Source organism: Maniola jurtina, chromosome 19 (genome assembly GCF_905333055.1).
Source record: "Maniola jurtina chromosome 19, ilManJurt1.1, whole genome shotgun sequence".
NCBI lineage: Eukaryota > Metazoa > Arthropoda > Insecta > Lepidoptera > Nymphalidae > Maniola > Maniola jurtina.
In genome coordinates, this window is record NC_060047.1 from 3,143,055 (window position 1) to 3,164,076 (window position 21,022).

General features: G+C 34.2%; 5 protein-coding genes across 7 annotated transcripts; 2 read left to right on the forward strand and 3 right to left on the reverse strand.

The window, feature by feature from the left end:
- Window positions 1-240: 240 nt before the first annotated feature.
- Window positions 241-2,067, reverse strand: LOC123875076 (trafficking protein particle complex subunit 6b). The gene is made up of 3 exons (XM_045920735.1): window positions 1,603-2,067; window positions 1,061-1,324; window positions 241-447 (listed from the first exon to the last, which is right to left on the reverse strand). The coding sequence occupies exons 1-3, from the start codon at window positions 1,687-1,689 to the stop codon at window positions 322-324; spliced, it is 477 nt and encodes a 158-aa protein (XP_045776691.1). The 5' UTR covers window positions 1,690-2,067; the 3' UTR covers window positions 241-321.
- A 1,792-nt stretch (window positions 2,068-3,859) lies between these two features.
- LOC123875054 (protein HEXIM1) lies at window positions 3,860-5,212 on the forward strand. The gene has a single exon (XM_045920707.1). The coding sequence runs from the start codon at window positions 4,117-4,119 to the stop codon at window positions 5,131-5,133; it is 1,017 nt and encodes a 338-aa protein (XP_045776663.1). The 5' UTR covers window positions 3,860-4,116; the 3' UTR covers window positions 5,134-5,212.
- Window positions 5,213-7,382: 2,170 nt separating this feature from the next.
- On the reverse strand, window positions 7,383-10,036 carry LOC123875074 (tRNA-specific adenosine deaminase 2). Its single transcript, XM_045920732.1, has one exon. The coding sequence runs from the start codon at window positions 9,839-9,841 to the stop codon at window positions 9,353-9,355; it is 489 nt and encodes a 162-aa protein (XP_045776688.1). The 5' UTR covers window positions 9,842-10,036; the 3' UTR covers window positions 7,383-9,352.
- Window positions 10,037-10,983: 947 nt separating this feature from the next.
- On the reverse strand, window positions 10,984-13,029 carry LOC123875062 (single-strand selective monofunctional uracil DNA glycosylase). The gene is made up of 5 exons (XM_045920717.1): window positions 12,573-13,029; window positions 12,012-12,131; window positions 11,692-11,835; window positions 11,189-11,344; window positions 10,984-11,104 (listed from the first exon to the last, which is right to left on the reverse strand). The coding sequence occupies exons 1-5, from the start codon at window positions 12,846-12,848 to the stop codon at window positions 10,991-10,993; spliced, it is 810 nt and encodes a 269-aa protein (XP_045776673.1). The 5' UTR covers window positions 12,849-13,029; the 3' UTR covers window positions 10,984-10,990.
- A 611-nt stretch (window positions 13,030-13,640) lies between these two features.
- LOC123875042 (HSPB1-associated protein 1) lies at window positions 13,641-20,576 on the forward strand. Of its 3 annotated transcripts, XR_006798059.1 has the most exons (8): window positions 13,641-14,163; window positions 14,841-14,977; window positions 15,458-15,582; window positions 15,933-16,057; window positions 16,786-16,896; window positions 18,860-19,150; window positions 19,692-19,796; window positions 19,836-20,576. XR_006798059.1 is itself a non-coding variant. In XM_045920692.1 (7 exons), the coding sequence occupies exons 1-7, from the start codon at window positions 13,843-13,845 to the stop codon at window positions 19,728-19,730; spliced, it is 1,149 nt and encodes a 382-aa protein (XP_045776648.1). In that variant the 5' UTR covers window positions 13,641-13,842; the 3' UTR covers window positions 19,731-20,576. The 3 variants fall into 3 exon arrangements, 2 of the variants coding, with proteins under 2 accessions (XP_045776648.1, XP_045776647.1); XM_045920692.1 differs by having other exon boundaries at window positions 19,692-20,576; XM_045920691.1 differs by lacking the exons at window positions 19,692-19,796; window positions 19,836-20,576 and having other exon boundaries at window positions 18,860-19,269.
- The last annotated feature ends 446 nt before the right edge of the window (window positions 20,577-21,022 follow it).

Sequence of the window (21,022 nt, forward strand, 5' to 3'; positions counted from 1 at the left end):
ACAGAGTCTCCTGCTATCTCGCTCATAGTTCACGTACAAAATATGGCGCGTAGGCAACCAATAGCGGACGAATGCGTGCTATGATTGGCCGAGATATTTTCGCGCCATTCAAAATTAAGATTTCTGTGCATCTGCCTTACTTTTAAAAGCGGTAGTATTACTGTTTTTTGTTGCTGAATTATTTATTAAATGAAACCAAAAAACATTTAAAGTAAGAGCTTTACAATTTTAACAGGTACCAATATATTATTTATGATTATTCAATACAATATTTCAGTTAATTAAATAAATTAACTTCCAAGTTTAATACAATTTTTTTATTTACGATCTTTGGACATGTATATGGAATTTACAGGAAGGCATTGACTGAACTTCGGCTGTCACAATACTATTGATGCATAGATTTGCCAGGCCACCTCTGATCAACCCGCATGTGTAGGCCACATACTGAAAATAATAAAAACAACTTTATTAGATACATACATCTGTATTTACAATCAATAGGGGCTCATAGTGCTCTTGAATGTGTGGATTCCACCAACCAGATTATTGAAAATTAACATAATTCAGTAATCTGATTGGTAGAACCTACACTGCATTTGTGCACACTATGAGACCTCATAGTAATGATTGTATATGGTTTAACCATAATCAGTCTACACAATAGAGAACATTTTTTTAAGCTATAAAGTAGCATATTAATGGAGCATGCTTGCCTAGAAGCCTAATCATTCTTTATGAGGTGTTGTGGGACTGATACATCCATCAGAAGCCAAGTATTTTCTTTTGTAGTCTCAGTCACTCATTGGGCTATTGGCCATGTGGCTTTAATATGGGAAACTCCTAATTTAAATGCCAAGAACACACTAGAAAATTGTGACTGTTCCATTGGTAATATAATAGCTAGATACAAGTAAATATTTGAATATAAACTTGATTATAACGGCCAACACCATGTTTGATTTGGCAGCCATGTTAAATGATTTTGATTTGGAATGGTTGTTCCATACATTAAATTCAATGATAACATTGATAAGTAGTAAATATAGTAAAAAAATACCCTTGGTGCATATTCCAAATATTGATGTCCATTAGAAAAGTTTGTCAAGAATCTGAATGCATTGTCTTGCAGCACATAAACACCTTGATGATTAGTCCTTAGGTTATCAATTTGTTTCTTATAAATACATGTCCAGAAATCCGTGCATATAAACTTCATAGTGTCCAGTTCATCTTTGAATCTGGGCCATTCTCTGGTTAGTCTTTCCATAATTTTGTAGCCAGCTGCAAAACCAATGTATTCGACGACAGACAGGTCCACCTCCTAGAAGGGATTCACAGTAAAATTAAAAACATTTTAGGTATTTCATGCAGGCAAACTTCCAGCTCTTGTTACTTGGAAAGGAGATTCTAATAAGTAAGATATTCCGTCAAAACGTAAAATTTTATGAAACGTAGCTTTTAAAGGTACTTAAATGTAACAAGTCTTGTCTTCTGATGCAAAGCTGTTTGCTTGTTTTTAACGCTGGATTTTTAGTATGACACTGCATCAATTTCAGATGATAAAATTCTACACTTATATGGCCAGTAAATAAAAGTTACCTTACTGTCGTTTGTTGTTTTTGTTTGTTCTAGAGCGTAATTAATAATTTCAGAATGTAACAAATCAAATACAATATCATCGGCCATTTTTGTAGTATCACAAAAACTTCATCCGAATAAATCTTTACACCCAAATCATAAGATTTTCTTTTCCCTGACGCCGAATATTAAATGATTTGATGAATATGTAACAAATAAATTGCAATTCGATTTTGTTTTATTTTGCAACTTGCGTTTGGTTTTTGTTTTGGTTTAATTTTATTTGACCAAAGAGAATAGAAAGACAAGGATCTAATTGGCACTTGAATGACATTGACAGGGGGGACGTAATTGTAGAACTAAGGCTACCAGCAAATAAAATCTCCTCACTTTTAGAGAATATGTTGAAAATGACAATGTCAAAAACCGAGTAAGTTTTATCTAATTTTAACTGATTGAGAAATTGGGAAAGCCGCCCACCACTACGAGAAAGAATAATAAAAACCATGGACTTGCAAAGTAGATTGTTTACCTCCTCAAATGCTGTATTTACGTACCTAGTGCTAAATATATTTATTATGCAGAAGCATTTGTGCTGTATTTATTAATAGTATATCGTGATTTTAATGTTTATAGAATGGCTTCAATATTTAAAACCGGCCAAGTGCGAGTCAGACTCGCGCACCGAGGTTTCCGTACTCGGTTATTTTTTCCGACATTTTGCACTTTAATCAAAAATTATTATGAATAAAAATAAATAAAAATCTGTATTAGAATGTACAAATAAAGCCCTTTCATATGATACCCTACTTGGTATAGTTATCTTATTTGAAAATTGAAACACATTTTAATTTTTTTAATGATGTACCTAACTACAAATTCACGGTTTTCGGATTTATTCCTTTACTTGTGCTATACAGTTCCTACCTACCAAATTTCATAATTCTAGGTCAACGAGAAGTAAGAGGTTTTCTTGGCAGACACGACAGATGGTCAGACAGATAGACAAAAAAGTGATCCAATAAGGGTTCCGTTTTTCTATTTGAGGTACGGAACCGAAAAAAAAACAGTGAATTTCAGATTTTTTTACTTAGCAACACCACATACAAGGAGACAGCGTGACACTTCACAAGATGGCAGCGTTATAGTTCCAATTTTGGCCGCCAAATGATCCTTGTCGCACTTGTAATTACTTGGTTGTTGGTATTTGGCAACCTACTTCCTGTCATGCTGTCAAGTAACTAAAAGTGTGTTACCATACGTGTAAATTTTCCACACATAATTAAATCAAGTATTAATTTACAAGCAATATCAGTAATTTTTATTTATGAATCGTATGAAATTATGGTGATTTAAATAAATATTGCCATTTATTTAAATGGGCATAATCACATTCATGTAAATAATAAAATTTAGCATATAGTTGACGACGAATAAAAAAAGGGCAGACAGGCTGGACATAACCAAGAAGCATCTCTCGTTAGAGAGTAGTAGTATATATGTTCCTTGCCAAGAAACACTCTACAAGTCAGCTTGCGGGTGTAGGTACAAGGAGTCACGTACACATTCATATTTCACACTAATAATAAGCCAATCGATCGCCATCTTGTTTATTCCAATCACCGCATTTGCACCGCTACCATTGGAATATTTTCATCCTTTCTTAGCAACTTCTGAACACTGAACGTTATTATTACTTCAATATTATGTAAACTGACGGCCTTCACAAGACTATTGCATAAAAAAAATTAAAAACTTTATTTCAGGGAGGCTCCCATACAAAATGAGGAGCTTCAAAGTGTTAATTGAATTATGTCAAAAACGGCTGGATATTAGAAACTTGTATATAACTTCAGTTATGTACTTGAACAACAAATACTAAAATTAGCTAAATATTATAAAGAAACGAAATAAAATTCATTGTTAAATATATGATTTAAATTATATAAATAATGAATAAATATAAAATACATTAAAATAAAAAATAATAAAAAATAAACAATATTGGCTACAAGTTTTGAACTTTTCTTTGTCAACTTGCTCCATACACTGCCTGATATTTCTTATGAAAATATCTATTCATTAGTGCGCTCTCGATTTCGCAAGCAGCATTATTTCAGATTAAGATTTTGCCAATCTACCTCTATTCTGAAAACAACATAACCTCCGATTGTTGCGGACGTTTGGGTTTCTCCCGATTACGGGACTCTATAACATGACCGGTATGGCAACATAATATTCAATTTTACCAACATTTAGGTGAGAGCTAAAAATAAAATCTTACTGCAGCAGTTTAGGTAAACAGGTAAACAGCAAAGCCGCCGCTGTGCGCTGGTCGAAGCACGAACTCAGATATTTTGATAAATTGAACATGGCGAAATGTGAAATGTGTATAGTTCAGATAAAAATTGTGAAAATACGAGCATTATTGTTAATGTTATTTCTGTGTTAATGCGGTTTGGTCTCGTGGCGATCTAAGTGTTTCATTAAAAGTAATATAATTAAACTGTTGTGTATACTTTTTGTTTGCTAAATATGGATGTAAATAAGTTAGCGGAGATTAAAGATGGCGATTCAACCCGTTCGCTGATATTAGTTGAAGCGCCATCTATGATGGAAGTGCCAAAACACAAATTGGAGAGAAGTGCAAGTGCTAAGAAAAAGAGAAGGCGCGGGAAGACAAAATGGAAAATCTCAAAGCCTTATTTAAAAGTGCCCTGGCAGGATAGACGAAAAATTGTTAATACTAAAAGGAATAATCGTTTTCGAAAATTAGCCTTGTCTAAGACTCAGGCCCCGTTTAATAACAATCAGTTTCTGATGGAAATTCACAAACCAGAACCAGAAAATAACTTGTATATCTTTAGAACACCTTCCGCTCGGACCAGAGAATCCAGTTTCAGTGTGGACTCAGAGGAGAACTACTTTTATTCCCTCCCAGAAGATGAGGAAGAATATTTGACGAAGGAATTTTCAAGTGTATATGAGGATGCACAGTGTGAACGTTTGTCTAACATGTCCAAGAACGAACTGATCCAAGAGTACCTTTTACTCGAAGCTAAATATGATAATCTTGTAAAGAGGAATGAACGTTGCAAGCCAAAAGAACTTGAAGATAATGAAGATATGGCTGCAGTTGACAAAGAAATGTGCACAGACGCAGACAGTGTGGCAACTGACAGAGATACATCAGGTACATCTGTCAACTCAGGCTCCATGGATGAATCTTCTTTATATGATGTCATGCAACGATTAAAGGAGCAAGAGCAACAAATCCGAGAGCTGCAAATGGCAAACGAGAAGTTGATCCTTGAAAATAATCATTTGAGGCGCAATCAGGGTTCAAGTGAGGACTCTGAGAGTGATAGCTCTTCTAGTTCCGATAGCTGCAGCAGTTCTAGTTGCTCGAGTCCAGAGTGTGAGCCATCTGCAGAGAATGGTACTGGTGAGACTCCAAATGAAAATCATGTCCAAGAAAATGGAGAGCATAATGCAAGCAGTCCCCAACCTGTGCAACCAGTCGTCAATGGGTTTCATAGCCCAACTGAATAAATATTGAACTTGTTTGTTCCATATGTTTCAACTTTTGGTAGCAATCTAATTACTGGTGCTGTTATTTATATATGTTTGAGGAAGTACCGATTTGGTTGTGCAAATAAACTTAGTTAACTGGGTTAAAATAGCGCTGTCCTTTTTAAAACGATAAAAGATAACAATTTTTACTCTGTCAAAGTTTTGTGTACAACCAAATTATGTAAATATATTCAAAACTATTTACTACAACATCATTTATTGACATATCAGTTATAACAACCTAGTTTAGGCCAGCTATTACAACTATTGGCTTTTGTGACCCAATAATCATGGTGTTATAACAGATTGTTACTGTAGCACCAATATAGATATTAATTATTAACTATTCACAAGTGGCATTCGTATAGCTTAATTTCTCAATCAAATGCAATAAATAATTGGTAAAGAATGCAGGCTATAGTTGCAATATTCAAATTAAGAGATTGGAATTTTAGTAAGATTTTTAATACATTTGCCTTGGAGTTTTATAAAACCAGTTTGCTACCAAAGGCTATGGAATAGTCATATCAATATTTTGTGATATGTTGTCATTAGGATGTAATAAAATTATTGATTTTATGCTAGATTAAGTGCTCATACCATAAAATATTTAAGCATAATATTATGTCAGCATTCTTGTTCTTTTTTTATGTCATAGTCTTAAGGCTGCAGCTGTATTGCAAAATTTGTGATAATATTGCAACATCACAATATTGTTATTGACGAAATGTACCTACAATAAAGATCTTCACACATTGCTCAGACTCTGTTCAAACTCAACTTACAGCCAAGCTTGTTTTGAACTTTATATTGTGTTGCTTATGGTGGAATTTTCTTAAGTGTAATTGAAGGTACAATGTGTGGGCTATTGTAGTTCATGCATTGTAAACTTCTTTCAATTAAGTATTATATATTTATTGAAAATTCCACCATAAGTAATGCATAAAGCTCACATTCCCATGTTTTTTGCAAGTCGAATCAGAGTGGATTCAACATTGAGTCTTTTTAATGTGTGATGACCTTAATTTTACTGAAACAATATTTAGGTAGACTAATCTTGTGATTATCAGTGTTTCAAAGTTTGGCAATAGGGCGGCTGAGAGAATGTAATTGTGAGATCTCATCTTAGATTTAGTGGAACATCTGTGATATCCTTGTGGATATGTTTTGAAGATGATACTAAGTAATAAACGGGTTGTGCTTTTTGCTTTCAGGTTGTAATGGTTGAAAAAGATGTATTATTATTAATGAAATCTTAAACCTGACAGTACAAAAGGTCTAAAATCACAAATATCTGTTGTGTTAAAAGCAGTATTTGACATGGTTTTTACTGTGTCATCAACAGATTTCTACAGTACCGCCTGTAAAGAAAAAAAAAACAAAGTTTTCAGTATTAATATTGAAAACCATTTTTTTGAAATTGTGTAATTTTTAAGTTCATCAGTAATGGGACTGTTTTATGGGATATAAAAATTGCAACATCTCTATTGGCTCTTATTCTCTTTTATTACAAAACTTATGATCAAAGTAGCATTATTATAAGTAATTGTTATTGACTGATTTTAAGTGTTGTAAACCTACATCTTGCATTTAATACACACTGAAAGGGTGCAGCATTAATCTAATTGTCACATCAATTGCATCAAATTTTGTTACACTAACAAGTTTCAGTGATTCAGCTAATATAGATGACTGCAATTCACTTGATTTGACATTACTGTTTTTGCATAATATTTTTGAGAATTCTAAATGGGAAAAACTGAATGAAAAACTTGTCTTTTGTCATGCTATTTATTGTAAGGTGTATTTTTTCATAATTATTGTCATTATGGGACATGAAAGTATTGAATGGTGTTATTTAAAGTAAATATAATATATTGTACACTATCCATAAAATGGATCTCACTTTTATATTTATATAGAGTAAGAAAAATAGGTATATACACATACTATTGTAGAGTTATGACTAATATATTGTTTGTTTGATTGAAATAATACAAAGTTTGTTATGTTGTGTCAAAATAGCATTAGTATGATAAATAGAATAAGTTTTATGGCCAGCATTAACCAACGCTGCATTGCTTAGTCAGTAGCCCACTGCTTGTAATTCAAATGGTGATTACAAGTCTTTTAAAGAGATTTTTTGTAAAGAAACCTTATTGATTGTATCTTAGGGCCGTCATTCATAGTGACTTTGTAGTGATATGATGAGTAAATAGAACATAACCTAAAACCTGAAAGAGATTGTTGCCCACAGATTTGATCTTTAAGCTATGTGCTTTGGTTTGGCAGTGCAGCGTTGGTCAGTGAAGCCAATTAGTCAGGGGATATATTTTAAGTTGTCTTTCAGGCAACACATTAGAATGTACACTTATGCTATAATATACAATTATAAAACTACTTTTAATTAAGTCTTAACACATGCACAACATGTTATTGAATTTATTTTTAAATGTCCTACACATTACGGTTTGATAAGAAAATTGTTATCTCACTAGCAACATGTAAGCATATATTTCCAATACCAAGCATTTCTGTTTGGCTGTGACTACTTACAATTATTATTTTTGTCACGGTTTGTTAAACTAGACTTCATAAAATTGATGAAGAAGATACCATACATTTGCCTGTTGGAAATATATTATGCTGATATGCTTAGATCAGGGATTGATCTCCACTATGCTTTGACAGCAGAAACCAATCCTTAATCTAAGCTGATATGGTTAATTTTATTAATGGAAATTAAAGATAACAATTTTGCTATCACTATCTCTCAGTATGGATTGATTTTTTTTTATAGTACTTTTAGCATGTTTAAAATAAAATGTAGGCATAAATATTTTGGACCAGTTGATTAATTTTATTGCAGTTGGAAGTTTTTTTTCTTGTTTTACACTATTTTTAGACATAGTTGCAAAATCGCCCATTAAAACTGGATAATTTTGATCCTTTTCTTTAATTTTATAAAAAATTTAAAAGCTAAATTTATAGTTTTATGTAAATATTTTTGCCCGCATGCTATATTTAATTTATCTATGTAACTATGGATTCTAAAATAAATGGAATATTAATTCATATCTCTTATTTTTTACATCTAGAACTGTGTTCTTACAAGTGAGAGGTCCCAGGTTTGATTCCTGGCGGATACAACTTGAGAGTATAATTTCTAAATTGTCTCTGGTCTGGTAGGGAGCAACGGCCGTGGCTAGCTGCCACCCTACCTAACGATTTAACATTCCAGTATGATGTAGTGTATACATCAATATGACAAATAGGTTTTAAAAAACTGCCATAGCCCTTCCAGGCTAGCCTGCTTCCATCTTAGACTGCATTATCACTTACTACCTTGTGAGATTGCAGCCAAGATCTTATTTGTAGTGGAATAAAAGGCCTAATTTAAATCTAGATTTGTAAAAAAACACTTGCACTCAAGTCATGAAGCAAGCAAAGCTTAAGTTGAACAAGAGTCTAAATATATAAAAGAAAAGCTGACTGATTTATTAATGCATAGCTCAAACTGCTGGACAACCCGGGCTGAAATTTGACAAGCAAAGCAAATAGCTATTATCGATTATATTATTATTTAGATAGACATCTGCTAAGAGAGGTTTTTTGAAAATTCAACTCCTATGGGGGTAGAATAGGGGTTTGACATTTGTGTAGTTTACAAGGACGAAGTTGCGATCATAAGCTAGTCTTGATAACATCTTTGTTCACTTTATTAAACAACATTATTACTAAACAACCTGATTTCACTATATTCTTATCAAAATGTGGTAAACACATAATTATAAAATTGTAATGTATCCTATATCAGTTTTGTACAAAATAATAATACACTTTTACAATATTGTTAATGATGCAAGTTTGTCCACATGGGTTTGGGGTTTTTGAAAACCACAGTGGTCAGTCCTTTTTAAAGCTCTTTGATTTTTCCAGGATGATAACAGCATTTTGTGCCTTTGACAAAACTTGTTAATGTAGTGATATGGTAAAAGATGGGACACACTTTCACGTTTATAATATAATATAATTAGGTATGGATTCAAATATAATTATGAGAGTAATTATTAGTATAAATGATAATTTTTGAGCATGCCCCATAAACAATTTTTAAGTAACCTTACCAGTCTAGCTTTATTTAAATAGTGGATTAGAATAACTGGATATTAGTAAGATTGAGAATTATTGTGATAGGTTAAGATGGCTTTTTCTTCACTTTTGATTCAGGGGCATTTGGATTAACTCCTTTGTAAAACTGCTTTAAAAGAGCCATTGCCTCGTCAGCGCACAAGTTACCAGTCAATATATAATTAGGTTCATAAAATTTTCTTACATCTAGCACTGTGTAACCACCAAATCTGTCATTGGCGCAGCCATAGACGACTTCATGTACTTTCAAAATATTCAGTGCAGCTGCACACATAATGCAAGGCTCGACAGTAACATAAACTACGATATTTCTAAAATAACTAGCATGGTCAATATTGTTGTTTTTACAGTACTCTATAACAGCATCGATACAGTTCATTTCTGCATGCCTAGTTGGATTTCGGGTAACATTCACACTGTTCCTGGACTCTGCCACAATTGTTTCATTGATAGTGAAAACACACCCAACTGGTACTTCTTGAGCTGCTAGTGCATCGGAAGCCAGCTCCAAGGCTCGTTTCATGAGTTCGACCATTATGACTGGATGAAGAAAGTTCTAACAAAACCGTGTACACTATTTAAATGATAAATCTAATAAAGCGTAGTGATTTATATTCTCTTGGGTGACATTATCATACAGTTACTGAAACGAAATAAAAATAATTCAAATGTTTTTTCGCCGCGCTAACCTATTTAAAAATTCATTTGACACTGACATTGGACTCATGGTCAAAGAGAATATAATCACAATCTCTCTTTTTTTTTTTTTTCTCTCTCGTCTGGCTTTACAAAGATTAGCCAATGTCAAGGTTGTAGTTATTTGTAACAAGTTAGTTAAACTATACAAGTATAAACCCCGTCTGTGCCAGCGCTCGCCGACATACGCACGGCATCCCCTTAAAGCGCTTTCCAATCAGTTTTATTAAAAAAAACACTCCAAAAAGGCAGAGCACACCCGCCAGCTAACACCAAAACAGACGAAGTCCACTATGTTTCTCATGGTGACATTTAATATCTTTTTTTTTTTTTTTTTCTTTTATCTGGCTTTACTCTGATTAGCCAATGTCAAGTTTGTGATATTTTCAAGTTATTGAATTTATACAAGTATGGACCCCGTCTGCGCCGGCGCCCGCCGACACACACGCGGCGCCCCCTTGGAGCGCTTCCCAGTCAGTTCCACCACCAAAAAACACCAACTAACACAAAAACCAGCCACTCTTGACAAAAAAAACACTCCAAACAAGCACAGCACGCGCGCCAGCAAACGCCATCGCAGACGAAGTCCCATTTAATATTTCTAGACAACTTAGCGATAAACAACCACAGATTATCTTGCCCATTATCCTTCTATTTAAGCTGGTAACATTCAACTTTAGGCGGGTGTTTGGAATGTTAAAACATTTTGCGTAAATAAAATTTATATAAAATGAAAAAATATTATTATATTAATCAATTAAAATAATTAAAGTAGGTACATAACATACAAACAACATAAACAAAGTAAAATAAAGTTTACCTCACAAAATTATTTTCGTAATGATATTCATTATTCAACTGTCTTTACAGACAAACTTAGAAAAGTAATAAAAATAGTCTCATAATCACAAGGAATAAATTGAACAATGGTACTTTTAATAGCCACTTTTAGGTTTCGATCAGGGTCATCATAATTTTTTCCTGAATGTTAATTTGTTTTGTAATATTTCAATAAATCGTGTCTTTTTAATTCTTCCAAAGCCTTCTGCTCCCAATTATTATTATTTACACTCCTAGGGCTTGGATGGGATAAATACAGTATCTGAAAAACAAAATTGATGAAGTATAATCTGTTTTACACAAAAATTACAATTTTAAAAATTTTTCTTTCGCACAATATAGGTACCTTAATTGAACTTGAAGGTAAATATTTCTTAATAGCTTTCTGGGCTCTGGTCTCACAGAATTTTCCTATTGCCACTACAATTTCCACTTCATACAATTTTAATATTTTCACAAAAATAGGATCACAAATATTGTATAAGGGTTCCATATCTGATACCTGCAAATAAGGAATAAATACAAACTAGCAACCATAATAATTAATAGTACGATATTACTTATCATGAAATTTTATCACCATCAGTGTACGAGTACTATTATTATTTTTTAATTTATAGACTAGTGCTCGACTGCATTCAGAGTTCAGACCTGCTGGCAAGTGATGATTTAGCCTAAGATGGAGCATGCTTGCCTAGATGCTTATTCACTCTTGACTTAAAGGTCTTTATTATATCAGTCCTTTAACCTGAGCTATAGTGCACACTACCCAAAGTAGCACCACCTCATATTTTTCAACTTTCATTAATACTATACACATTGCTTTGAATTAAGCAAAATTATTAGTACCTTAAAATCACCTGGAGTAAGATTACAACCATTGCTCTTCATCCACTGTTGGTTAATATAATTGTATACAAAACTTGTTTTAAAAAAATTCTCTGGTGTACCACATATGGTTTTGAGTAATCCCCAAAAACGTTTACCGCTGACCTATCAATTAAATTGAAAAATATTTATATCATTTAATTACAATATTGTTTATCATATTTTACATGTTCTTAAATAGTCATATGTTAATAAATTTATTAGTGGTGACTGCAAATAGAATCTCAACTTGGGATTGATCTTTGGTAGTGTTAAAAGTTTAGGTCCAATACGAAAATTACCTCTGTCCTCTTGCAATCAAATCCATCTACAGGGCGCTCGCGAATTTCATGGGGTGGCTTATTAACTGGCCCTTCAATTCCTAGCCAATCTCTTACTGAACTTATTTCGCCAAATGGTACCTTAAATAGATTTTTTTAAATGTATTTATTTTAGTGCAAAGTTTTCTCAGCACGGATTGACACGCTGAAGTTGCAATAGACAAGGCACAGAGTTTGAAAGTCCTGACAGGGTCACAAGGTGCTAGAATGGCAACCTCGCACTAGACAGCGCAGCGTTGGCAGAGCCCCCACTAGGCGCACATTAAACAAGTTGCAGGGAGTTGCTGGATACGAGCAGCACAAGACAGTAATTGCACATGTGGAAGTCCCTACAAGAGACTTATGTCCAGCAGTGGACGTCAATGATGATGATGATATTTAGTGCACACACAGAATGAAACTTATAATGAGGATGCATTCAGAGATATTGCATGCTTGTATTATGAAGCAAGACATTTTACAAAAATGTGCAAGGGCTTTTTGAATGTAAAGTATAGGCGGTAATATAAAAAAATCACAAACCCCTGTCTGAGACATCCCCCAGGGTCCAGGATTCATTCCGAAAAACATTATCTTTTTCTTGGTATTACAGTATTTTCGTGCGTACATTTCAAAAGTATATCTCGCATATATAGAAGGATTGTAAACACATTTTACAGCTGGTGGTAAATTGAATTCATTAAGAGCCTCGTTCATTTCGTCAGCTAATTCAAGAAATTCATCGCTCAAATCGTTTGGGCTTTTTTGGATCAAATTCGTTTCCTCCGACGAGAAAAAAGACGATACCACTTCAACCATTATTATTGCTTTTCTTCAACAGATTTTAAAATCAACAAAGTCTGAAATATTTATTCATTGTACCTACTGTATGATAACTTTTATGCAGATATTCTTAGTTTAATAGAACACAAGCTTTTACTTAAGTTTTAACTAGAAAATTGTTTGTTTACGAAATTCAAAAACAGTTTAAAAAAATGCCTCGAAACTTACCTACATATTTTGTTTATACTTTGTCTGTGGTATTTGTACTTATTGTTGGTCTGTGGACATGATGACGTTTTTTTTGACTAGCTTTACGGCTCTGGAATCTTAGCTCTGCAGCTCGATTCCTTTAAAACCTGCATTCAATCACATTCAATCATTATTACAATCGCAATTATTGTTATTTGGCTAAGTTTAGCTATTTTTGTTCCAATCTCAATGCATTGTGTTATAGCCAATAGTGAACGAGCGTCAACCAATCAGACGTGATTGCGATCACTGCGATCGCGAGTCGTGACATTATAGCTGTCATTCTACCGCAATCGAGCTGCTGGAAGACCATGATGCCAGTTGCTCGGTTTTATGCCCGAGGTATGCCGTAATAACAAAGTAGGTAGATAAATAATCTATCATTTTATGATTCGATTCAAGAATTATTATTTTTAAAGTACATCCATGTTCGATTCATATTCGTTCGCTTTAATAAATGGCAACTATCGAAACAGATATTTTCAATGTCATATTCTAGGAGTTATATTGTGATTTGGTTATTCGTGGGCTCAAAAGAACTAGAACCTAGAGCCGTGAAACTAGTTAAAAAGAAAAATATTGGTTATTCGTCTGTGGTTGTTGTTAGAGATTGCAGCGAAAATTAATTTTATTTTATTTTCTAATAAATAAACGTACCTCGTTTCGCTCAGTCAATGATTGTATGATGACGAGGTGATGACTGATTGATGAGGTCATTGCTTCATCGTGATTTAATACCAGTCTGCATGTCGCCAACGCCAGTTTGCCTTCCGACTTCACGATGGAGGTTACGGACGATGTGATTCGCAATTTGTCTACGAAAGCTTCTCTACCACTAGTATTTAGACAGTTTGTTAAAGACTGGCCGATTTGCGCATGGGATGAGAATAAGTGGACTTCAGTTTTTGGTGAAAAAGAAATACCTTTTCGGTGTTTGAATAAAAGTTTTGTTTCGGACGAACCATGTTGGGAGAGACGGTGCCAGGTGAAAAAGATGACGTTCAACACCTTTTTAGGCGTTCTGAACACGAGCCAAGATTGGATGTACTTTGATTACAAATATCTTCATCAATGGTTCAGTAGCGACAGTGAATTATGTAAGGTAAATTTATTGTTGTTTACTTTCAGTAACATTATAATTTAGAGTTAAATATAGACAGAAATTTCCTAGTGTTGCTAATCATCCCAACCTTGCAACTAGAGATCTTTAGCTTTGATTCCCAGTAGTAGTCTGTTTAGGATTTAATGTAATAATCGTTTCCATGTTAACTCATTTGGAGGGGTATAGAAATTCAGTTTATGTATAAAAGCTTAATTTATAGCAGAAGTCTTCAAACTATGCCTATTTCTATATTGTATTTATAATGTACGAAGCTGTAAAAAAAATATAGATCTTGATTCTTGACCCTTTGATCTAGTGTGGTTATTAGGCTAAAAAGAGGGACCAGTGCATTATGTGGTTCAGTTACTTCAGGATTTTCTGTTTCATAATTCTAACATTTGATATTTATAATTTCTCTAAATACTTATATCAATATTTCAAGTCCATTTATTTTTAATTAGCTCAGTAGTTTTGTAAATTTTTGGGAGAGGTGCAGTAAAAACTCAAACTTGAATGTAAAAGTGCACCAACTAGACTTCAGCTGTATTATTTGCACAGATTAGCTTTGGCGTGATTACTATGATTAAATAAATATTTGGCTGGATCCATATCTATACTAGTAAAACAAATAATATTGAGTTATTATTTTTACAGTAAATTGAAATATCTTGTTACAGACAATATCGTGGAAGCAATTTGGATACCCTGACAAAGGACCTGCAGACACTACCCTATGGGTTGGAAGCCAGGGTTCTCACACGCCCGCCCATCAAGACACCTACGGTTACAATATAGTTGCACAAGTTTATGGAAGGTGATGTGGTAGATTCAGTGACAATTCAAAAGCTCTTGTAAAAGTTTTTTTGAATAAAAAAATCTTTCTATTTATATTTCTTATAATAACAATAATTAGATGTATTTTCTGAAAAACTTTCCAACCCACAATTTAATCAAAATTGAAAACCTTATTACATGAGGGTCATGACAGTCAAATGACATTTTGCATTGCAAGAGATATATCTCGATAATATCCTAAATATTTCTTTTGTGGTGCAAAATGTAATTTTACCGTAATCTCCACACTGTAATGTTATAATATCTCAACTTTGACTTGATTGTTGGTTGGAACTTGGAATGTTTAAAAAAAACACCTAATTAAGCTATTAAAAACACTATGATCTTTTAAACTGATCTTTTTTCCTTGTTTTCATTGATCTATTGATCATTGACTCATTTGGCCTTTTTAAAATCAGTTGCTAACATTTATAACCAACAGCATCTTCTAATTTTACAGGAAACGTTGGATTCTTTTCCCACCTGAAGCAGGTGGTTTGAAACCCACAAGAGTACCGTATGAGGAGTCAAGTGTTTACAGTGAATTGAACTTCTACTGCCCTAATGACTTGGAAGCATTTAATGGTAAACTATTCTTACATGCCTTTGAAATACACCTTCTAAAAAGTCAATTATTTTGATAAACCCTCCTGGCTAAACTAACTACAGTACCCGGTAGGAAATATTGCGCATCAAACTTTAGAAAGAGACTGCTTTGTAGAGTGTTGTCTCTGCACTCATTCCTATGTGACGTTTCTTCAGTCTCAACAACAGAGACAAGACTCTATGAAATTGTTAAAGTTCAATGTGCAATATTTTCTGCTGATCGAGTCTCTACTGTATTGTTATTCGTAGGCATAAACCCTTCCCATTCTGAGAGGAGAATGGTAGTGGGCGGGTGATGATTGAGTTTTGAGATGATGCCAATGTGGTAGGTCTGACGGGCGGTCGTTGGGTGGAGCTGCGCGCGGGCGACGCGCTGCTGGTGCCGCGCGGCTGGTGGCACTACGTGCAAAACCTCGACCCGCTCAACATCGCGCTCAACGTCTGGCTGCCTCACGTAACTATCACAGATTTTCACATTTCACACTATCACATCACACTATCGCACTTTACACTATCACACTAATCACACTATTCACATTCTCACACTAATATTATAAAGGCGAAAGTTTGTGTGTATGAGTGTGTGTATATTTGTTACTCCTTCACGCAAAAACTACTGGATGGATTTGCCTGAAATTTAGAATGGAGATAGATTACACCCTGGATTAGCACAAAGGCTACTTTTATCACGGAAAATCATAGAGTTCCCACAGGATTTTTGAAAAACTTACATCCAAGCGAACGAAGTCGCGGGCATCAGCTAATATTTCCAAAAAAAATCAGCTTGGAGCGCTAGCTATAGATGTATTGTTCCTTTCGTTTCAACTTCAAGACAATGGCACTGATTTTGATGACTGCTAAACTTCAGAGTTTTTGCATGTTTTTTGTTAGTAATGTAATAAGAAAAGAACAGACAATGTCAATTTAAAACTGGCAAACCTCATGACGAGGTGCCAACTGCCAGTCTTGAGCATAGTGTTTAAAGAACAGTAGCACTTCAATTTATTTAGTTTAAAATTCATTTTCCATCCTTTTTTAGCAATATGAAAAAAATACAGTTACTCTAAATTTAGTTTAGAGAAAGATATCGGAATCAACAAGAATTTTCAATCCATTTAACTGTTGTTGGTTTCAGGTTTCAACGTTCCTACCAAGCACACTGAATTGTCTTTTTTGTTTTAGGAAAAGGACAACTCTATGCAAATATCGGAAGCTTTAATAAAAATATTGATAGCTCAAATATGTAAGGACCTGCCGCAGGAGACAGCAAGACTGCTGGTCAATCCCAATGAGGTAGGTATGTCATTTTTAGGTCGGTATGTCATACCTCAAAAGGAAAAAAAGGAACCCTTCTAGGATCACTTTTTGTTTGTGTGTATGTCTGTCAAGAAACCATAGGGTTCTTCCCGTTGACCTAGAATCATGTTTGACAGGTAGGTACGTAGCACAAGTAAAGGGAAAAATCCGAAAATCCTGAATTTGTTCTTACATCTCATTTTTTTTTTAATTTTTTGTATGATGGTACGGAACCCTTCTTGAGCGAGTTCGACTTGCACTTCACCGGTTTTTTAATTAAAAAACGCTTTGAGCGTAAAATCTTATTGTGATAGTAAATAACTTAAGTCATAAATAAGATTTTCGCATTACAATACAATAGCAATCTTCATATAATATAAATAGCTGATGCCCGCGACTTCGTCCGCGTGGATTTAGGTTTTTAAAATTCCGTGATAACTTTGAATTTTCGGGATAAATAATAGCCTATGTCACTCTTCAGGTCTTTAACTATATCCATGCGAAATTTCACTCCCTGCTCTGTTGTGGTATGATTGATGGACAAACCAACAAACAAACACACTTACGCATTTATAATATGAGTAGTGAATAGTGATTAATCCATACTTCCACACTAATATTATAAATGCGAAAGTGTGTCTGTCTGTCTGTCTGCTACCTTTTCACGGCCCAACAGTTAACCGATTCTGACGAAATTTGGTACAGGGTCAGCTTATATCCCGGGGACGGACATAGACTACTTTTTATCCCGGAAAACCAAAGAGTTCCCATGGGATTCCTAAACAACCATCCGCTTAACCGATTTGTATGTTTGATACCGAGGTAGCTTACGTCCCTGTTATTGACATAGGCAACTTTTTATCCCGGAAAATCAAACAGTTCCCACGAAATCTTTAAAAACCTAAATCCACGCGGATGAAGTCGCGGGCATTCTCTAGTGTGTAATAATAGGATAATATGCAGCTGTGCAATTTATGTGCAAGTCACGAAGATGAATCAATACTTGGCTTGTATGGGCTATGATTAGTATTGACATCATGCTCTAGTCATAAAAACTTTCAAATGACCATGACGGATGATAATTTATTACCGGGAAACCACTGACATGAAACCACTTATTCAAAGTGCTTACTTACACTTTAATAAGAAAATTTGGTTTTGTACCAAATTTATAATTTATAAATGAACGAATGAATGAATTCTTAGGCAGCTATTAAAGCTCAATCAATTTTGGATGAAATCTTAATAGATTAGCTAAGTTAATACTTAGCCATACTGTCAAAAATCCTACAAAAACTCTAAATAAAAATTTAACACCCATATTCACAAACGTTACTATGAGGTCTCATAGTGCGCTCGAACGCACAGTGTCCGTTCCACCAATCAGATGACTGTATCACGTCAATTTACAATGATCTGATTGGTGGAACCTACACTTACTTTGAGACCTCATAGTAACGTTTGTGAATACGGCCGTTAGTGTCTGGCAGGGGGTTGCCTTGATACTGTTTGGCAATGCATGACGTGATTTATAATACTGTTATTATTTTGCTGTAAGATTTTGTACACCTTGATTACCTGTTATCCTCCAAAGCCACCATGATCCAAACTTCAAAGCCGCTAATCGTTCCTCCCTGTGCTGGGGAGAATAGGCAGAGAAACTTTCAGCTTTTATAAAATAACGAAGGTCTGGCACGCGTTGGCTCTCTCTCTATACTGTCTTTTATGTAAAGGAGTGTAACATTTCCATGTTTTACTGTGAGTCTAGTTGGAGTGGAATCTGCATTGAGACTGAGTAGTGTGTGAAGACCTAAGTGTTTTTTGACACACTGTTTGGTAATGTCAAGGCTAAAAATTCTTTTGAAACCATAATATCACAAAAGTGAATTCAATGATCTCAAAGTGTGCACATGCTAAAATCTCAGGTAAAAGCTAGCTCAATAATAATTTATTGTTCCAGGATGACATATCGGATACACCTTTGGCAGTACTGTTTCTACAACTAGAAACGGTAGTCAAAACTTATTTAGACAAAAAGCGTAAGACTCGACGGGTGAAGCGACAAAAGACTCGAGAGGACAACTCTACAGAGCCGGATATAGAGGAATTCGATATCAAATCTTTACTAGACAATCACAAGAATAAGTTAGAAATAGTTCCTACAATAGCAAGTAGCGATATAGTTGATTTAATAAAGGGGAATATTAGGGAGTTTGTTAATAACAAGGTTCAAGATGAAGACGAAGTTGAGGCTGGCACTAGCAGTCTTTGTCTGACAAAGGCTGTCATTGACTCGTTCAGTCAAACGGATGTTATCAATCTTGTTAAACAAAATCTTTTTGCTAGGCTTGGTTAGTCTGTGCAATTTGTTGCAGTCTGTAATAAAGGCTTAATGAAAAATGGTGGCGATTTAAAAAAAGTTAGGTTAGGTTAGTGAATCCCCGGATTAAATAGGAATGAATGTGTTTAATACTTAGTTTTATTCTTAAAGAATAATAGAAAAGTCAAAAATTCTATTAAAATATCTATTTCCAGTTAATCTAGGGTTTGCACGACCTGATTATTTTTTATTTGCCGCCCTTTTTTCATTCGGCTTTTATTTGACAGACTCTAGTAATTGTTATTTATAGTCTGCGACTGACATAATATAGATAAAAAAATTGGTTGAAAATAATATAATTAGATCTCGAATCGACTTTACTCCAGTTTTTCAGTAACAAGGTTTAAGATATTATGTTACTTAATCTATGGCAAAGACTACAATATTATACTGATCTATGGTTTAAGTTGAGAATGGCACAAGCAGTCTTTGTCTGACGAAGGCTGTCTAGTGCAGTCAGATCCTTAGAATAAAGACTAAAGGGTCAGCCCGATGCTATTGATGTTGTGAAGCGTAACTTTTTTTTACTAAGCTCGGTAAATCAGTGCAATATGCTTATTAATTATAGTCTGTAACAGACAAATTCAATATACAGAATATTATTTTTATAAAGGTGTATTTACACATTTTCAAAAGAGGGTGCCGTGTGGCGAGCCAGGACGCAGGTTACTTATTCGCTCATTTATCTGTGCTCTTGTCTCGCAACTGGGCAGTTGATATGTCTATGACAGCGGCGAGCGTCACGACTCGCCGCCATGGCGAATGTGTAAATGCAGGGTTATTAGGATTAGATGTTTTAAATCTAGAAAGACAAATAAGTTTTTGACTGATCTTTTCTTGATCTTTTCTTGATTGGGTGAACTTATGTGATTGATCTCCTTTAGTATTTTAGTATACTTGTTTCAAGAGCAATAATTTATAGGTATATTTATTCGAAGTGGCATCGAAGTTGCCCATAGCAAGGTGCCACTTCGATTCATAGATAGAAAAAAAAATAGATTCCAAACTCTTGGCAAGATAGAAATCTATCTTCGAATAAGAGCAAGCATAAAGTGCCTTAATAACGTATATGAAATTTACGGATTATCCTTAAATTTTCATTAAAGTATTAAGTTACTTCTAAATAAAAAATTTAGTAAATATTATTGTAGTATTTTTTTTTAACATTGCAAGAAACACGAGCTGTAAAAACACCTCTGTCTGTAAAATTGTTTGTAAAACAAGTTCACTTATATATTGTAAGTGTCACGATATTTTTAAGTAAAGTATTTAAATAAATAATTTTAAATATGGAATATTTTTAACGTATTTCTTCACTTCATTTTGATCCTGCGCGAATCGCCATCTATGTTGCAATCTACTGTCATAGTTTGTTATTCTGTTTTTGTCATTTAGGTCCCTATTCCATACATCCATGATTAAAAAGCTTCAAAGGAATTAAAATGAAAAGTGTTATAATGCATGACTGAGACTTCTTCGTGAGGAAGGGTGCGGGTTACTGGAGGGTGACAGCGACGTTGAATTCTTTTTACATCAACGTCACCCTCCCGTAACCTACGCCCTACTTCAGGTGTCGTCACAGTGAAAGGGAATAACTGTCACTATGAATAAAGATAAACCTGTTTAAACTTTCATGAGTTCATAGGATGTACCAGCTATATTCATATATTTAGTCGATGTAAGCTCGAATAGCTTCGAACCCATCTGGGGTCATAGGGACTCAGCTCGCTGCGCGTTGCGGTT

What these genes read in the sequence shown, in the direction of transcription:
- LOC123875076 (XM_045920735.1), bottom strand. Translation starts at nt 1,689, where the DNA reads ATGGCCGATGATATTGTATTTGATTTGTTACATTCTGAAATTATTAAT. An exon ending in AAACAACAAACGACAGTAAG is followed by an intron (nt 1,325 to 1,602) that starts GTAACTTTTATT and finishes AATCCCTTCTAG; the next exon opens with GAGGTGGACCTGTCTGTCGT. An exon ending in ATTTGGAATATGCACCAAGG is followed by an intron (nt 448 to 1,060) that starts GTATTTTTTTAC and finishes TATTATTTTCAG; the next exon opens with TATGTGGCCTACACATGCGG.
- LOC123875054 (XM_045920707.1), top strand. Translation starts at nt 4,117, where the DNA reads ATGGATGTAAATAAGTTAGCGGAGATTAAAGATGGCGATTCAACCCGT.
- LOC123875074 (XM_045920732.1), bottom strand. Translation starts at nt 9,841, where the DNA reads ATGGTCGAACTCATGAAACGAGCCTTGGAGCTGGCTTCCGATGCACTA.
- LOC123875062 (XM_045920717.1), bottom strand. Translation starts at nt 12,848, where the DNA reads ATGGTTGAAGTGGTATCGTCTTTTTTCTCGTCGGAGGAAACGAATTTG. An exon ending in TTGATTGCAAGAGGACAGAG is followed by an intron (nt 11,836 to 12,011) that starts GTAATTTTCGTA and finishes TTTAATTGATAG; the next exon opens with GTCAGCGGTAAACGTTTTTG. An exon ending in TTACTCCAGGTGATTTTAAG is followed by an intron (nt 11,345 to 11,691) that starts GTACTAATAATT and finishes CCTTATTTGCAG; the next exon opens with GTATCAGATATGGAACCCTT.
- LOC123875042 (XM_045920691.1), top strand. Translation starts at nt 13,843, where the DNA reads ATGGAGGTTACGGACGATGTGATTCGCAATTTGTCTACGAAAGCTTCT. An exon ending in TCAACGTCTGGCTGCCTCAC is followed by an intron (nt 16,058 to 16,785) that starts GTAACTATCACA and finishes TTTTTGTTTTAG; the next exon opens with GAAAAGGACAACTCTATGCA. An exon ending in TGCTGGTCAATCCCAATGAG is followed by an intron (nt 16,897 to 18,859) that starts GTAGGTATGTCA and finishes TTATTGTTCCAG; the next exon opens with GATGACATATCGGATACACC.